Source organism: Dermochelys coriacea, chromosome 18 (genome assembly GCF_009764565.3).
Source record: "Dermochelys coriacea isolate rDerCor1 chromosome 18, rDerCor1.pri.v4, whole genome shotgun sequence".
In the NCBI taxonomy this organism is placed as follows: Eukaryota; Metazoa; Chordata; order Testudines; family Dermochelyidae; genus Dermochelys; species Dermochelys coriacea.
This window is the reverse complement of record NC_050085.1, coordinates 2,307,387-2,325,543: the sequence shown is the minus strand read 5'-3', so window position 1 is coordinate 2,325,543 and position 18,157 is coordinate 2,307,387. Positions and strand designations below refer to the sequence as shown.

General features: G+C 56.0%; 1 protein-coding gene across 7 annotated transcripts in view; it reads left to right on the top strand.

Annotated features, from left to right (window-relative positions):
• Window positions 1-13,354, top strand: part of PHC2 (polyhomeotic homolog 2) — a 141,679-nt gene extending 128,325 nt beyond the window's left edge. For 6 of the 7 annotated variants that reach the window (XM_038376925.2, XM_038376923.2, XM_043500098.1 and 3 more), the window contains 6 exons: window positions 5,150-5,352; window positions 7,516-7,645; window positions 9,062-9,176; window positions 9,589-9,730; window positions 10,473-10,764; window positions 11,867-13,354. In XM_038376925.2, the coding sequence (XP_038232853.1) occupies window positions 5,150-5,352; window positions 7,516-7,645; window positions 9,062-9,176; window positions 9,589-9,730; window positions 10,473-10,764; window positions 11,867-12,021 (1,037 nt within the window). In that variant the 3' untranslated portion in view covers window positions 12,022-13,354. Of the gene's footprint in view, window positions 1-3,190; window positions 3,314-5,149; window positions 5,353-7,515; window positions 7,646-9,061; window positions 9,177-9,588; window positions 9,731-10,472; window positions 10,765-11,866 lie in introns of those variants that run through there. The other variant, XM_043500100.1, reaches the window with a different exon arrangement.
• Window positions 13,355-18,157: the final 4,803 nt, after the last annotated feature.

The following is an 18,157-nucleotide window of genomic DNA, read 5'->3' as shown; positions in this document are numbered from 1 at the left end:
TAGTAAATATGGCAGGCGACCAGCTTGGCTTAATGGTGAAATCCTAGCGGATCTTAAACATAAAAAAGAAGCTTACAAGAGTGGAAGCTTGGACATATGACCAGGGAAGAGTATAAAATATTGCTCGGGCATGTAGGAAAGATATCAGGAGGGCCAAATCGCACCTGGAGCTGCAGCTAGCAAGAGATGTCAAGAGTAACAAGAAGGGTTTCTTCAGGTATGTTGGCAACAAGAAGAAAGCCAAGGAAAGTGTGGGCCCCTTACTGAATGAGGGAGGCAAGCTAGTGACAGAGGATGTGGAAAAAGCTAATGTACTCAATGCTTTTTTTGCCTCTGTTTTCACTAACAAGGTCAGCTCCCAGACTGCTGTGCTGGGCAACACAAAATGGGGAAGAGATGGCCAGCCCTCTGTAGAGATAGAGGTGGTTAGGGACTATTTAGAAAAGCTGGACGTGCACAAGTCCATGGGGCCGGACGAATTGCATCCGAGAGTGCTGAAGGAATTGGCGGCTGTGATTGCAGAGCCCTTGGCCATTATCTTTGAAAACTCGTGGCGAACGGGGGAAGTCCCGGATGACTGGAAAAAGGCTAATGTAGTGCCCATCTTTAAAAAAGGGAAGAAGGAGGATCCTGGGAACTACAGGCCGGTCAGCCTAACCTCAGTCCCTGGAAAAATCATGGAGCAGGTCCTCAAAGAATCAATCCTGAAGCACTTAGAGGAGAGGAAAGTGATCAGGAACAGTCAGCATGGATTCACCAAGGGAAGGTCATGCCTGACTAATCTAATCGCCTTTTATGATGAGATTACTGGTTCTGTGGATGAAGGGAAAGCAGTGGATGTATTGTTTCTTGACTTTAGCAAAGCTTTTGACACGGTCTCCCACAGCATTCTTGTCAGCAAGTTAAGGAAGTATGGGCTGGATGAATGCACTATAAGGTGGGTAGAAAGCTGGCTAGATTGTCGGGCTCAACGGGTAGTGATCAATGGCTCCATGTCTAGTTGGCAGCCGGTGTCAAGTGGAGTGCCCCAGGGGTCGGTCCTGGGGCCCGTTTTGTTCAATATCTTCATAAATGATCTGGAGGATGGTGTGGATTGCACTCTCAGCAAATTTGCGGATGATACTAAACTGGGAGGAGTGGTAGATACGCTGGAGGGGAGGGATAGGATACAGAAGGACCTAGACAAATTGGAGGATTGGGCCAAAGAAATCTAATGAGGTTCAATAAGGATAAATGCAGGGTCCTGCACTTAGGATGGAAGAATCCAATGCACCGCTACAGACTAGGGACCGAATGGCTCGGCAGCAGTTCTGCGGAAAAGGACCTAGGGGTGACAGTGGACGAGAAGCTGGATATGAGTCAGCAGTGTGCCCTTGTTGCCAAGAAGGCCAATGGCATTTTGGGTTGTATAAGTAGGGGCATAGCGAGCAGATCGAGGGACGTGATCGTTCCCCTCTATTCGACACTGGTGAGGCCTCATCTGGAGTACTGTGTCCAGTTTGGGCCCCACACTACAGGAAGGATGTGGATAAATTGGAAAGAGTACAACGAAGGGCAACGAAAATGATTAGGGGTCTAGAGCACATGACTTATGAGGAGAGGCTGAGGGAGCTGGGATTGTTTAGTCTGCAGAAGAGAAGAATGAGGGGGGATTTGATAGCTGCTTTCAACTACCTGAAAGGGGGTTTCAAAGAGGATGGCTCTAGACTGTTCTCAATGGTAGCAGATGACAGAACGAGGAGTAATGGTCTCAAGTTGCAATGGGGGAGGTTTAGATTGGATATTAGGAAAAACTTTTTCACTAAGAGGTGGTGAAACACTGGAATGCGTTACCTAGGGAGGTGGTAGAATCTCCTTCCTTAGAGGTTTTTAAGGTCAGGCTTGACAAAGCCCTGGCTGGGATGATTTAACTGGGACTTGGTCCTGCTTTGAGCAGGGGGTTGGACTAGATGACCTTCTGGGGTCCCTTCCAACCCTGATATTCTATGATTCTATGATTCTATGATCCTCCTTGTGTGTCTCCTCCACCCGGTTGTGGCTGAGCTATAGGGAGTACAGAGGGTCCCAGCCTGTGCTCAGGCTCCTCTTCAGAGCCTTGGGTCTGTCTGGGCTCCTGCGCCGGTCTCATCTCATCACCCTGAGTGCCTCGTCCTGCCCATTGCACTGTAATGTGGAGTGGGGGGTTGCAGGGCCAGCCTGACAGGGGAATGGGGCTGGGGCTGCAGCTGCAGGGGATGGGGGGCAGTAGGGGGAGGACTCTCAATTCCAGCCATTGGGCAGAGATGTGGGGTTCTCTAATTGCAGACTCTGTACAGGTGGTGTTTTCTTGGTCCTGTCCTGGGGGGGGAGGGGGCTAACTAGATGATCTTTAGTGGCCCCTTCCAGCCCTATTTTTCTAGGTTTCTCAGCCCCTGCCTCCTGCTGCCCCCACCCCACTCCCATCTGCTCCCCTCATTTGCACAGTCTGTGCACTACACTAACTGCACATGTGCCCACAGTCTGAACCCAGCACTCAGCCCACAGCCATGCCCAGCAGCCATGGCAGCCCGATTCCACCCCTTCCCCAGGGCGGTAAGTTAAACCGCAGCCTGCTTGCCCTGCCTTAGCCTAGCCACATTGTTCTAAGAGGAGCAAATGAGACTCTAGCAGGGGCTGGGCCCAGCCAGCGCATGCCGGTTCTGGGAACCTCCTGCTCCCAGCCACACTGGGCCCCTTCCCACTGCATTTGTTTAATGTTTAATGACTGATGCACTGATGTTTGCTGGGAAGGCAGGGGCGGAGGTGGAGGGAGGGAGAAGAAAACGCCACCCTCTGGGGAGGGAAAGGGTGCGTGGGCTGGGAGTACCGGATGGGGCAGCGGTTCCCCCTGCCATGGATGTAAGGTGCACTGATGTCCCTGATGGGGGCAAGAGAGGCTCCTTTGCAGGGGTTGGCACACATCCATGGGGCTCAGCTCTCCTGGGAACCAGGCCTGCCCTGGCCTGTGCTGTTCTCCGGACATGTAGGGGTTAGGACCCGGACCCACTGCAAGCACAAGGTTTGCAGCAAGCAAATCACCAGGCTGCTGCTCTGAGTCCACACTGTGCTTCCTGTGAGGGATTCTGGGTAGCGTAGTCCAAAGCAGGTTTCCTTCAGTGAATAGTACTTTGATACGTGCTGACACTGCATGCTCACAAAGCTGCCTTGCCGTGCTCTCAGCCCTGGCTCTGCCTGGGACTTTACTTTGCACAGTCATACTGAGAAGAGGCGCCGTGGTAACTTGGGGGGTGACACAGCTTTGCCATGGGAAAGGCTCCCTGCTGTTAAGACAGAGGCGAGTGCTTCCAGGGCCCTGCTCTACACCGATGCCATAAATCCCCTGGCTGTGCCCTGCTAGCACTGTTCTCACAGCCTAGCTCCTGCCCAGGTGGCCGGAGCAGCGCCTCAGGGGCACGAATGCTGAGTGCTAGCTCTAGCTTGGCAACCTCTGTTAAATGGTCTGGTGGTGGGACAGGCATCCCACGCATGTGGCCTCTTTATGTTTCAGCCCTGACCCAGAGGCGATGCTGTTGTGGGGGAGGGAGGGGCTTGGACATCATGGGCCCCGGATCCACAGTGTGCCTGTTCTGCTGTGTCTGGCCTTATGGGCCCCTTCCCCCCCCCCCCCGTGCTGTGGCTGAGACTGCTGAGGAGGGGGTGCTAGTGGTCCCTGATTATTGGACAGCTGCCCACATGGGACTAGACTGAGACCTGCCAGACTTTGGTTTACGTGGGGCCAGAGAGCAGCCACGGTGAACAGGGGGCACTGGCACGTTCCCCCGCTGCCAGCCGGGGCTTGACTCGGATGCATTCTCTATCAGCCAAAGGCTCCGTAGCCAGTTTGTGGGCCCTGCGCTCTAATGGCTCCTCCTTGTGTGGGGCAGCCAGGGCTGAGGCTCTGCTAACGGCTAGGCAGCCCTTCCTGTTCTCTACAGATTCTTATACCGCTCTCCTTACCTTAGCATCAGGGCTGGCCCCAGCATAACCTACAGTAGCCCAGGACAGCTTTGCAGTCTGGATCAATCCAGTATCTCTGTGTTCTCCGTGCTGCTGGCCCAGCCCTGCCCCTCAGAGACCCTCCTGTGCTGGGGGAACAGGGGGCACTTAGGACAGCGTCCAGGGGCTGCAGCAAAGGGGGAATCACTCCACTACTTGGCAGGGATCCCCTTCGCACCAGATTGTATGCGGGAGCATCCTCGGAGCACCCAGAGGCTCTCACCCCCATCCCAGCTGGTCCTGCTTCCAGCACCCTGCCCTGGCCAGCTGAGCCCTCCCGTAGCAGAGTGTCAGATGAGGAGGCTGGCAGAGGTGAGGGGCTGGAGAGGCCTGCTGCCTGGCACTGGGGGTAGGGCTCTAGTGTCTGTTTAGGCCCTAGAAGGTCAGAGAAGGATGGTCCGTAGGGTTCCATGGGGGATGGGGTCCCCATGCTTCATTGCTTGCCTACCCTGGTTTAAGTGCCAGGAGTGATAGAGTTTGGGGGGGGGGGGCGGGGCGGGGCAGGCTGTGCACAGGATCTGGTGTATTGTAGTGATCCCCTGTAGAGATTGATTCCAGATCATCTGGGCACAGTGGAGTCAGCTGCCTACAGACCTCCTGGTGCTCCCCTCTGTTCATTGTGCCTGGGAGAGTCCCAGCTGGAGGGGAGTGTGCTCTGTCCATTGACTCTGCGCATGGGGGCTCTTGGAGAGCATTCAGCTGCATACAATCCAGCCTGTGTGTGCCGGCTGGCTGGGGGGAGAGTGCCATGTGACTTGCTGCGCTGGGCCCATTCATCCTGCCCTGGGGGACAGCCGGGGAGTCAGCTGTATGGTAATGGCTGCCCCACTGAACAGTGCAGAGGCTTGAATGGAACAGAGGGGCAGATCCCGCACAGGCTAAGATCAACCGCCTTGCCACATGCCCACCCCACCTGGGGAGAGCAAGGGGATGGGAGGCCTGGCCCACCCTGCCACTCCTATCCATGTGTGCAAGTGCTTGTAGCACTCCGTGTGTATGCTGTCACTGCTCGAGCTGGCTGCGTTCTGCTCTGTGGCAGTGAGCACACTTCGCTGTGTGTCACCATTTGCGGGTGTATTTGTGTGTCTCTCTGCAAGCCCCACCCCTGCAGCTCAATCTCATCTCCCCCCTGCAGAGCCGGGACAGGACCGTGTTCATGTGCAGAACGACCCCAGCAGCCCCGGTATGACATCAGGGAACGGAAACTCTGCCTCTACTGTTGCTGGCACTGCCCCCCAGAATGGTGAGAATAAACCACCACAGGCCATTGTGAAACCACAAGTCCTGACGCATGTTATCGAAGGGTTTGTGATCCAGGAGGGGGCAGAGCCGTTCCCGGTACGCACCTTCTTCTTTTCCCCCCTTTACCCTGTTCTCTTTTTGTGTTCTCGCTTTGGCGCATGCGCAGGTCTCGCTCCCGCTCTGCGTTTCCCTGATGAGAGCAGGAGCCAGCTGAGCATAGGCCTCCAGTCACTGCCGTGCCACAGCTCATGAGGCCTGAGGGGGGCACTCACCTCTGCTGTGAGACCCTGCCCCCACAGTGGGGTGCTATTCTGGGCCAGGTGGTCTAATAGTTAGAGCACAGGACTGGGGGGCAGGATTCCTGAGTTCCAGTCCTAACTCTGCCACTGACAGGTGATCCTGGGTAAGGCTCCTTTTTAGAAGGGGCCTCTGAATTTGTGTGCCCAGTTTTAGACACTTTGGGCCTTGTCTGGGATGGTGCACGCCCACAGAGGGTGCTCAGTGCTTCAGGAAATCAGGCCTTAGGTGTGTCCACTGGAGCACCTGAGGCCTCCAAAATCCAAGGCCACTTTTGGAAAATGGGGGCCTTAACTGCTCTCCCTCTGTTTCCCCATGTGAGCCATGGGGATAATGAGACTTTGGGAAGTGCTGTGAGAGGCGGGGCTGAAAAGCACTAAGCAAAGGGTTATGATTCGAACTTGTCGCTGTTTTCAAATGAGCTTTGAAACCCTTGGAGTCACGTGCACTGTAGGTGACAGTATGGAATGGCAGTTACTGCCTTTGAAAGGGGCAGGGGACACTTCTGGGCATCGATACCAGTTTTATTATTACAATATTTATTTAAAAGTCCTTGTAAATAAAGTTATTGTTAACCTGTCTGGCTTCCTAGCAGAGCTAAGAAGTGCTCAGGAACTGGGGGCAGGGGGCCTGGAGCCTAGTCAGCTTCAGCCTGAGGGTAGAAATTTATTTATATGACCCCTCCCCCCACTTTGCCGAAGCGCTTGGGTCGGTATAGGGAGCGACCGGCCCAGCAGCGCATGGTGTAAAGCGCTCCTGAGGAAGGAGCAGAGCTGCGGGGTGTAAAGTTCCAGCCACTCTGAACTTGCTCAGTCTCATCTCAGCCTGGTCTCTGTCTGAAGGGGAATATTCCACTTGGAGCGCAAATGATCGAGCCGCTTTAGAGCGAGAGGAAAAAGATCAACTTTCCACCGAACAAAACCAAAACCTCCCTCGACTGTCTTCCCGGGTGAGCTGGCAGGGGAGGAGCCAGCCCTCCCTGCGGAGAGAGCCCTGGGGAAAATAAACAGAGCGGTGACTGAGCTGTGAGACTCTGCAAATTGCAGCAGATGAAATTCACCCCCACACAGAGGCCCGGCATGAGATACATGCCCCTCCTAAACCTGCAGGATATCGGTGGTGCCAAGGCTTTCTGCCCAGGGTGGATTTCACTAATGCTTGTGTGTTCATGTGGCCCTTCGACTCAGGCTCCGATCCTGCATAACTGTGATGAGACTGCTCGCAGCAGATGGGTAATGCAGGACTGGGGCCTGTGTGTGTACGCTGTGTGACTGAGGGAGGCTGCACTGAGCACGTGATCTGGGCGCTGAAGCGGGGAGGCAGGGATGAGGCAAAGATTGCTGCACTCTGTGGAGGAGAAATGCACCTTAGAGGCACAGGAGAGGGGCGGCTTTCTCCAATATGTGGGGCTGGGCAAATCGTTTCAGCCTCTGGACCTGGCACCCTCTAATGCCAGTTTGCCTTGATATGCAAAGTTTCACTCCAAACCCAAGTGGGCTTCTGCTGCGCCAGTGTGAACAAGGGCATGCCCCTGAGTAATTCAGCTCCATGCAGGCCAAGAGCTCAGCTTGGAGCCAGCTGGTGCAGCAGGGAGCATGGCAAAGGCTGCGTGCTTAGGCCTGAAGCAGAAGCCTTGCTTTTCTCTGCATCCCCCTGCCCACCTAGCTGGCCCACCAGAACAGCCTAGCTTGGTGGGTCACTGCTGTTGCCCTTCAGTGGCTGCATCACAGAGCCGCTAACAGACCTACCACTGCCACCAGCTGGGGGAGCTCTCCTCCAACTCCCCCAGCAAAGGTCTGTGGTTTTGGAGCTGAGTTCTAGGCCGAACTCCCCAGAGGGGCAGGGAGCAGCCCCCTCCTTTCTGCCCGCTGCAGGGTTTTTGGAGGCCTGCCGAGAGCCAGCCCGAGGTTGCAGGCAGAGCGGCCCTCTAATCTGTCTTGCCCTGTGTCTCCGGCTCTCCAGGTGGGGCGCTCTTCACTGCTCGTGGGGAATCTCAAGAAGAAGTATGCCCAGGGCCTTTTGGCTGAGAAACTCCCACAGCAGGATAATACAACCACCACTGACTCTGAAATGGAGGAGCCCTATCTGCAAGGTAGGCCCTGGCCAGCAGAGGCGTTAGAGAACTGTGCCACGTGCCACTGATCCTCCCACGCCACTAGTCAGGGGAGGGAGTGGCCATCGCATTCGTTAAGAGCTGAGGTCGGGGGCTGCCTGATGTGGGTACTGAGGGTCAAACCTCCCCACTGCCCCCATTAAAGGGGATGCTATGGGATGGACATTTCACCCTAGCACAGACAGGGCAGCCCTTGACACTGTTCCCACTGGGAAGAGGGGGAGGAGACGACAGCAGGGAATAGGGTGGTGGGAGCACAGGCTAATGGTTAGAGCTGGGAGTCAGGAGACCAGGGTTCTATTTCTGCCTCTGCCACTACCCTCCTAGGTGACCATGAGAGAGTCACTTTTCCCCTTTTGTGCCTCAGATTCCCCATCCATAAGATTTGAGTGAGGGGATGATGATCCTGACTCCCCTCCCAGGGGCTGTGAGGGCCCATGAAGGCTGCAAAACACTTTGTGGGTGAGAAAAGGGTGCTGAGGGTGGAGAACAAAGGAAATGCAGAAAGGGGGAGGGCAGATAAGCAGGGAGCTGAGAGGTAGCTGTGCTCTCAACCTTCAGCTTGTAGGCTTATGGGCTGGGGCCAGAGCCTATCCTCTGGGGCCTTTCCTGGGACCCTGGCCTGGTTTCCAGGTTCAGGGGCAGCCTGGTTTCTGGCAGTGGGGGCCAGAACGAAAAGAGGGCTGAGTCATTCAAGCCGATTGTGCAGCAACCATTTGCTAATGTGGGTAAAGTGGTGGTGGGGGGACACGTAAAGTCTGAGATGCCCCCAATACCCAGATGTTCTCCAGTCTCCTCAGGGCTGCTGGGTTAAGATGCAAGAACATCTCAGGATCCCTGTGTAGGCCAGACCCACATGTGCTGTTGCCGCAGGCCCGCGGCTCCAGGAATAACACTCATTTGCCCACCCACCAAAAGCAGGATCCCATGGCGCCCAGAGGCAGGCAGGCCTGCCTGTCTGGCATGGGAGAGCACAGCAATTTGAAAGCCAGAGCGTCTGCAGGGCTCCTATATCTCCTTGTCTGGCCTTTGAGCAGGAGGGAACAGTCAGGGACAGTCACCCCTCACCTAGAGCAACCAAGGCATCTGCCAGGAGCAGCCTGCTGGGGGGGCTGTCTGGCCAGGGGGAGCGGGGAAGTGGCCTTGCCTATGGTGGGTGCTTGTGTGTGTGGGGGGATGGGTGGAGGAGGATTGGCTGTGCTGGGCTGGTGCTCGCCTGTGGCCCAGGGGCTGCAGATGGGGCTGTGCTGGAGGGGAGGGGGGGCGGCTATGCCGGGGGAGGCAGGGTTGCTCTGCCCAGGCAGTGGCTGAGGCCCCACTGCATGCCAGGCTTGTGCGAGCCATCACTAAGAGCCAGGTGTGTCTGTTGGTCCCTGTGTCCTGCTGTGTCCCCAGAATCCAAAGAGGAGGGGAACCCCCCGAAGCTGAAGTGCGAGCTCTGCGGCCGTGTTGACTTCGCCTACAAGTTCAAGAGGTCCAAACGCTTCTGCTCCATGGCCTGTGCCAAGAGGTAACCACTACTGAGCGATGCCTGACAACCAACCAACACCCCCGCCGCCCCTGAGCGGCGCCTGACCCCACTACCAAGCAGCACTCCCGGCTCTGCTGCTGGGCAAGGCCATCTAGCATTCCCTACCCCTTCGTGCATGTGATCGCCACCGTGGGCAAAGCCCCTGAGTCCCACTCCATCCCTCAGCATCATCTGCCTCATGCGGGGGCCAGGGGCTCTTCCCCCCCTCCAACATGTTGGCTCTGGGGGTTGGGGTGCTGGCAGGGCCATGCTGTGGCTGGTGCATCTGCCTAGTGCAGGGCTCCCCCAGGCACCATCTGCACTCATCCTGCCACTGTGGGGAGCGTGGCAGGGTTGTGAGGCCGCTGATCTGAGACCCCATCACTGACCCCCCTCCTGGGTCCCCTGTCAGGTACAACGTGGGGTGCACGAAGCGGGTGGGGCTCTTCCACCCTGACCGCAGCAAGCTCCAGAAACCGGGGGCGACCGCACACGGGCGCCGCCGCACCTGCAAGGGAGCCTTACCTGTCCTCAGCAAGGACACCAAGAAACAGGTGAGCTGCAGTCTTCCCCCCAGGGTGGTGCTCCTAACCCCCTTCCCTCCCCCAGGGTCCCCAGGAGGCAGCTAGTGCACGAGCCTAGAAGTCAAGGACCTGGGCTACCCACTGGCCCTTGGCAAATCGCTGAGCTTCTGCAGGCACCTCCTGCTCGCCTGAGGGCTGAGAGGGGTAGTCGCCGCTGTAGGGCAGGCAGGTGGGGTTACAATTTTATTAAGATGATAAAATTAAAAAAAAAGGTGTAGAGTTTAAGCGTAGAAGTTTCTGGTTATCGGGGAATAAGGTTCAGATTATCAAGGGGTGTGGAATTCGGGTTGGGATCGGATGGCGTAAGGAATACAATCTGCAATCTCCCCGATTGGGGGTAAAAGGTTGATCTTAACCATCAGTTAGCCCCATTGCCCAGTCAGGAGGGAGAGGCAGTAATGTGCTGAGAGGGGGTGGGTGTGGTGGGAACAGAACCTAAGAACCTCTGGACAGACAATCAACTTTCTGCTGAAGCTGAGACTAGAACTAAGGACTTTGGGCTCCGACCCCTGCCCTCTAACCACTGGACTGCACTCCCTCCAGCGCCAGCAATAGAACCCAGGAGTCCTGCCCTAGTTCCCCACAGGGAGCAATAGGACCCAGGCGTCCGGCTCCCAGTCGTCTGCAGAGCAGAAGAGACTGGGGAGGTGGGTGTTGCATGGGCGGTGGGGGGCTGGGCCCCCACAGGCTGACCTCTCCGCTGCCCCTGCAGACGCCGGTGTCCCTCTCCACGGGCTCGGTGCCGCTTTCCGTCACAGCCTCGCTCCAGCTCAACCGCAGCCAGGAGGATTCCAGCCGCTGCTCCGATAACTCGAGCTACGAGGAGCCACTGTCACCCCTCTCAGCCAGCTCGTCCACCTCACGCCGGCGGCAGGGCGAGCGTGACCTGGAGCTGCCTGACATGCACATGCGGGACCTTGTGGGCATTGGGCACCACTTCCTGCCCAGCGAGCCCACCAAGTGGAATGTGGAGGATGTCTATGAATTCATCCGCTCCTTGCCAGGTGAGGGACCCTCCCGGACTTGCTCCCCTCCCTGCCACATGGGCCCTAGGTCAGCCAGGGCCTGCGGGATCTTTGAGGCCTGCATGTCTGGGGTGTTGCTTTGCCCACTGCTGACATGCAGCTAGCTCTGGTGTGGAGTCCAGCAGCTGTTCTGCGCTATCCAGGGATGGGCTGGAGTTGGCATGGAAGGAGCATGGGGAACCAGGTTTTGACTTCCAGAGAGAAGCTAGTGAGCTCGGCAGCAGTTTCAGCTAGAGCAAACCACTCTGCCCCCAAATCTGAGAGCAGCTGGCCAGGCTATGAGGGCCTTCATCAATCACCCCACCCTCCCTCTCACCTGTGCTGACCCTGCGTGCCTGCCTCCAATGCTGGGGCCTCAGACAGCCACTGCCCCCCCTCTGTCTGAGGTGTCAGTCTATCCTGCAGGGGTTCCCCCAGGGGCATTCCTGCACCCCTTGACTTCTCCTGGCCTCTGCTGTCATCATCCTTCAGCCCCTGCTCGCTGTGAGATGCCCTGACCTGACCTGCTGTTCTGTGTGACCCAGGCAGAGGGTTTGTCTGGGCCTCCCTGGGAGGGAGGAGTCTTCCCAACCTCCCCCCACCACAAACGAGGCACCTCAGAGCCCTGTGCTGACTGCCCTTCCAGTGGGAGGCATGGGGTTGTGGCGCATCCCTGCTCCTGCCTGGGAGCACTGCAGCCACCTGTGGGGTGGGACACAGGAGCTATTTAACAGCTCGCAGCAAGAGATTGGGACAGGAACAAAAACACTGTTTGCAGTTATAGCTGCCAGGGGACCCCAGTGAGGGCTCCCCTGAGCTAGGTGTGGCCATGGTGCCTGGGTAACCTGATCAGATTCTGTTCTATTCTTCTGCCAAGACGGTTCCAGCACAACTGGGGCTGCCTGCGAGGGGACAGCACCCCTTGCCAGTCCTGCTCTCCCTGCACTGGCTCAGGCTCCCATCCAGCGCTGAGCTAGCACAGATCTGCTTGGTGTAGGGAGGTGGTGATGGCTCCCTGGAGAGGGCAGAGCTGGCCAAGGGGGTGGTGGTGGTGGAAGGCTGGGCTGGCACCCGCTCTGATGGGCTCACTGGCTCCCTGCAGGGTGCCAGGAGATCGCGGAGGAGTTTCGTGCCCAGGAGATCGACGGGCAGGCCCTGCTGCTGCTGAAGGAGGATCACCTCATGAGCGCCATGAACATCAAGCTGGGCCCAGCACTGAAGATCTACGCCCGCATCAGCATGCTCAAGGACTCCTAGAGGCGCCCGCGTGCATGGCACGGGCAGCCCCCTGGCCACACCCACGCAGGGCAGAGGCACCTGCCCACGGAAGCCCTTTGGGAACAGGCTGTAGCTGTGGATAGGAGCTGGGGGACAACACTGGGCCCATGAGCTCCCTGCTGCCCGGAGCACAAAGGGCCCCTGAATCCCACAGCTGGGGTCTGATGCCTGGATACCTCTGTCATCCCACCTCTTTGCCGGGGCAGGAGGCTATGGTTTGAGGACTATACATATTCTGTAGCATTAGTTTCCCCTCCTGCTGTCCCAGACTGCCCTGCAGTGCACAGGGGAGAGGGGATCCTGGCTGCAGGGCAGGATGGGGCTGTTCAAGGGGCAGTGGCCCCCATGGCCAGGTGCTGGCTGGCAGTAGGCAGGGCTGGGCTGATTCCCCTCTACCCACCTAGCTGTGTGACCTACAGGAGCACCACTCCCCTCTCCAGCCCCTTTGGCACCCCCTGTTCACCCCCCAGAACTGCAGACTTGCCACCCCCTGGAGAGGTTGAGGGGTTCATGCTGGACCCAACCCCTACTCTCAATGCCAAACAGGACGGTTGCCTTAAAGTTGTGTGGTTGTGGTGCCAGGCATGGCTCCCCCCTCTTTCCCCCAGGGCAGGCTGCCAGTTCCTGGGCCCCCGTTTGTGCTCCCAGCCTGCGGCCAAAGCTGCTGAGGGTGGCAGCGTATCCTGTGGCTCAGACTGTTAACTCAGAAGCCAGCGTGTCCCACTGGTGATGGCTCCTGGGCGGTGGGGGCCCTGCTCCTGGGACAGCACAATGGGGAGCAGGCTCCTGGCTGGCTGTGTGGGGGCAAGAGTGCCCCGTGCCCCTTGGCAGGGGGATGCATTGGAGTAGGGCCTGCTGTGTTCCCTGGGCCTGGGCACCGCTGGCCCCAGTGCCCCAAGAGCATCCGTCCCTGTGCTGGGCGGGGGGGGCTGTCCCTCCAGGCTACTGGGGCCAGTGTAGCTGGCTCATGCCAATAGAGCAACCCCCATGCTGGCTTGGGGGGCATCTGCACAGGCCTCCCTGGGGCTTCCCTTGGCACCTGTCCTCAGGCTGCCATAATACTGCCAAGGCTGCCTGCATGCAGCGGGGTGGGGGGCTCCAAGCCCCACTGAGAATCATTCCTTTCCTAAGAGGGGGAGAGATGTAGCTCTGTTCTCCCCTCCCTACTGCAGAGCTGCTGGCTGCAAGTGTCCCCCAGCACCTAGGGAGCCACTCCTGGCTCTAGACTGAGGGAGGCTGGGCTGGGAAGGTCTTTTTAAACCCCTTTTTTTTCCCCTGGTTTTTAATAAACATTACAAAAAACCCCCACAAACCTCCACTCGGGGGCTTTTCTGGGCCTAGAAGCATGCTGGGCGCCAGCCCCCCTTCGGCTGGTTAGTAGCAGGAGCGGGGGCTCGGCTAGGTGCAACCTTTCTGCCCTGCCCTGGGTGGAGACCCGCCTCTGGCTCCTGGTTCGACACTGAAGGCTCTGGCAGTGCTGCTTTGGCTCCGGTTTACCCAGTGTCCCAGTGGTAAGAGCTGAAATTGGTGGTTTGGAGAGGAAGTTGAATGAAAGGGGAAGAAAAGCCGGTGTCCACCCCTTGGGGTGGCTGGAGCTCGTGAAATCCATGAGGAAGGGGGAGGGTGAGAGCAGCTGCTCTGTCGGGTTGATGCTGAGCAGGGCCCAGGGGCTGGAATTCTTCTTTTCACTTTTGAAAATATTTTTCAAAACTGAAACTTCCAAGCTGGAAAGTTGGCTGCCCTGTGACCTGATCGACCAACCAGCTGGGCCAGAGAAGGGGGCAGAGAGTTAGAAACCAACGAATGAAAAAACACCACGCCTCTTGGACGGGCCCCAAACAGGAGCAGTCTCCCCCTAAGAGTCCTGGAAAACAGGCAAACAACTGGTTTCACATAGTGAAATGCCAGTTTCTTGGCAAAACGGTCCAACAACTGCCCCCCAGCTCTGTTCATATCCTTTGCTTTCCCCCATAGTCACAGCCTAAGGCCTGCTAGCTGAGCCCCTCCAGTCTTCAATGGATTGCCTCATGTAGGGCAGGGCTTATATCCCTGTGGGGGGCAACTGAGGCACAGATCCCCAAAGCTACCTGGCCACCTAACTCGTGTTGAGCTCAATGGAAGATCTCACCTCTGAAGATCTGGGCCTAAAAGTCTTTCCCCAGGCAGGGCCTTGATCCCAGGTCTCTCCCACCCTAGCTTAGAGCCTGGCTCCCTCAGTATGGCACTTGCTTGCCCTTGGTATTGGCAGCACTTTGGATTCAGGCTGCTGGGGGGAAGCGGGGAGTGTGCTCTGTGCCCTGCCGTGCTCCAAGATGAAGTGCCAAGGAGCTGAGCATGCTCCTGCCACCTGGAGTCGCCGAGGCAGAGATGGCCAATGTCTCCTGTCTGCAGCCCTCTGCTCAGGCTGCATATGCTGGATGCTCCCACTAGCTTCAGTGGGAGCAGATGCAGAATCCGCTCTTGGAAGGTGCCAGTAGCACCATTCATGCTGTGGCTCAGGCCCTGCTTCAGGTAGCCAACAAGTCCAAAGCCGCCCCCCCCCCCCGGCTCAGTATCCTCCCCCCTTCCCCTTTGCTTGCAAGGGTCAAAGCAGGAGTGCTGGTGGGGCAGTGAAGGGGGTGAGAGGTAGCACCTCATTAGAATAGAGTCTGGCAGATTAGCCTCCCATTCAGCTGGAGTTTAGGAGCAGATTCAATCTCCCTCTGGACGTTCCTTGGCTATGAATGGTGTCGCAGGGCGTGGAGGGCACAACGCTGAAGGGTTCAATGCTGGCTCATGCTGCTTGAGGTTTCCACGCCCAGGGGTAAGTGGTGGGTTAACCTTGTGTGCTGATCACGCACTGGGAGGCTTTGCAAACAGCCCAGGGACCACACAGCAGGCGTGGGAGAGGGTGGAAATATGAGCCGGGCCGCTCCTTTAGAAATGGGTTTGATGCAACTCACTGTCAGTCTACTGCACGCTGACTAATGGATGGAGAGCTAGTGCGCAGAGGGGCACAACGCAGGAGGCACCGGGGAGCGTCCCTGGCCGTGGCTGGTGCTGGAGGGTGTGGGACAACCAAGGGGGTTCAGAGGTGAGCAGCGGAGGAGTTAGACCATCTGCTGGAGGTGGGGATGAGAGAACCTACAGCTCGAGGAGAGCGAGTGTCCCGGGGAGAGGGTTAGTCGTAGTGGTAGCACTGCCAGTAACTAGGGGGAAAGGGAAACCCCCCCACCAGTGAGATCTCCTGGACCACAAGGGGGAGGGGCCCTTTGGGAGGGTGGAGCTGGCTCTCAGGTGGCCTGGCCCTCTCAACTAAAGTAGGGCAAGTCACCAGAACCTGGGCTGCAGGCAAGGCTCCGGCCCTGCCTGGGGTTAGCCTGGATGATACACCTCTTCCCCTCTTCTGATTTCATGGCCCAGGGCCCTAGGCTGTGTATGGTCCTACATGTCTGCATGGGGTTCTGCTCTCACCCGCTCGCAGTGCCAGGGCATCGTATCTGGAGTGGGTAGGTGGCAGGCCTGCTGCCTGCAATAATTGGGTGCTCTGGGGAACCTCCGTCTGACAACCTAGAGGAGAGCATGTCAATAACCAGGGTGTTGAGCAATGGGGAAAGAGTTAAATGGGCTGGGTGGGGCCATGATCCCCAGATACCAGCACAAGGGGGAGGGGCCCTTTGGGGGGATGGCTGGGGTGAGTTTAGCCCACTTTGCAGTTTGTGTGGGGATCAATGACCTCAAAGAGGTAATGGGCTGCCCCTGGGAAAGCCCATTTGATTTCAGTGGGGCAGGGGATGGCGTGCCTCCTTGGCAGGGGCAGCTGAGCTCATCCCCATGGCTACTGGCCCAGTAAACTTTCCCCTCCCTCCCCCCCTTACAGGCTAAGCCTGAGGCTGCCTCTGGCATTTCGAGCCTCTGCTGACACCTAAAGACTGTGCATGGAAACAACAGTGCCGCAATGGCACTATGGGTCTGTCTACATTGCAGTGGAAGCCTGGGGTTCAAACTCAGCCTAACTCTCCCTTCTGTCTACACACAAATCACACTAACCCAGGCTTGGACCCAATGGGGGTGGAGGGTCTAAGCCTGAGTCAAGCTGGGACCCAGGGTTCAAGCCCTGTTGTTTTGCAGTGTAGATGCAGCCCCACTGGATTCATGCTCGAGTGTGAAAAGGATCCCACAGGACGACTTTCTTTGTCCTCTGGACAGTCAAGTTTGTTTGATAGATGTTAAGTCCAGAAGGGACCATCATGATCACCTAGTCTGCACCTCGCAGGCCACAGAATCTCATCCACCCACTCCTGTAACAGACCCCTGGCCTCTGGCTGAGTTACTGACATCCTCAAATCATGGTTTAAAGACTCTGAGTTACAGAGAATCCACCATTTACACTAGTTTAAATCTACAAGTGACCTGTGCCCCATGCTGCAAAAGAAGGTGAAAAAACCCCAGGGTCTCTGCCAATCTGACCCAGGGGAAATTCCCTCACGATCCCATATATGGCCATCAGTTAGACCGTGAGCTTGTGGGCAAGACCCTCCAGCCAGACACCTGGGAAAGAATTCTTTGTAGAAACTCAGAGCCCTCCCCACCTAGTGTCCTATCACTGACCTTTGGGGCTATTTCCTGCTAGCAGTCACAGATCAGCTACATGCCATTGTAGGAAGTCCCATCATACTATCCCCTCCAAAAACTTATCAAGCTCAGTCATAGAATCATAGAACGGGAAGAGACCTTGAGAGGTCATCTAGTCCAGTCCCCTGCACTCAAGGCAGGACTAAGTATTATCTAGACCATCCCTGACAGGTGTTGTCTGCTCTTAAAAATCTCCAATGATGGAGATTCCACAACCTCCCTAGGCAATTTATTCCAGTGCTTAACCACTGACAGTAAAGAAGTTTTTTCTAATGTCCAACCTAAACCGCCCTTGCTGCAATTTAAGCCCATTGCTTCTTGTCCTATCCTCAGAGGTTAAGAAGAACAAATTTTCTCCCTCCTCCTTGTAACAACCTTTTATGTACTTGAAAATGATTATCATGTTCCCTCTCAGTCTTCTCTTCTCCAGTCTAAACAAACCCAGTTTTTTCAATCTTCCCTCATAGATCATGTTTGCTAGACCTTTAATCATTTTTGTTGCTCTTCTCTGGACTTTTCCAATTTGTCCACATCTTTCCTGAACTGAACTGGACACAATACTCCAGTTGAGGCCTAATCAGCATGGAGTAGAGCGGAATAATTAGTTTACGTGTCTTGCTTACAGGAGTGTTCTGCTAATACATCCCAGAATGATGTTTACTTTTTTTGCAACGGTGTTACACTGTTGACTTATATTTACTTTGGGATCCACTATGACTCCCAAATCCCATTCCACAGTACTCCCTCCTAGGCAGTCATTTCCTATTTTGTATGTGTGCAATTGATTGTTCCTTCTGAAGTGGAGTACTTTTCATTTGTCCTTATTGAATTTCATCCCATTTACTTCAGACCATTTCTCCAGTTTGTCCAGATCATTTTGAATTATAATCCTGTCCTCCAAAGCACTTGCCACCCCTCCCAGCTTGGTATCATCCGCAAACATTATAAGTGTACTCTCTATGCCATTATCTAAATCATTGATGAAGATATTGAACAGAACCGGACCCAGAACCAATCCCTCCGGGACCCCGCTCATTATGCCTTTCCAGCATGATTGTGAACCACTGGTAATACTCTCTGGGAATAATTTCCCAACCAGTTATGCACTCACCTTATAGTAGCTCCATCTAGGTTGTATTTCCCTCGTTGTTTATGAGAAGGTCATGCGAGACAGTATCAAAAGCCTTACTAAAGTCAAAATATACCACATCTACCACTTCCCCCCCCCATCCACAAAGCTTGTTACCTTGTCAAAGAAAGCTGATTGTTACTTATCATCTTATTATCTTCTGGGTGTTTGCAAATTGATTTTTTAATTATTTGCTCCATTATCTTTCTGGGTACAAAAGTTAAGCTGACTGGTCTGTAATTCCCCGGGTTGTCCTTATTTCCCTGTTTATAGATGGGTACTAGATTTGCCCTTTTCCAGTCTTCTGGAATGTCTGCCGTCTTCTATGACTTTTCAAAGATAATTGCTAATGGCTCAGATATCTCCTCAGTC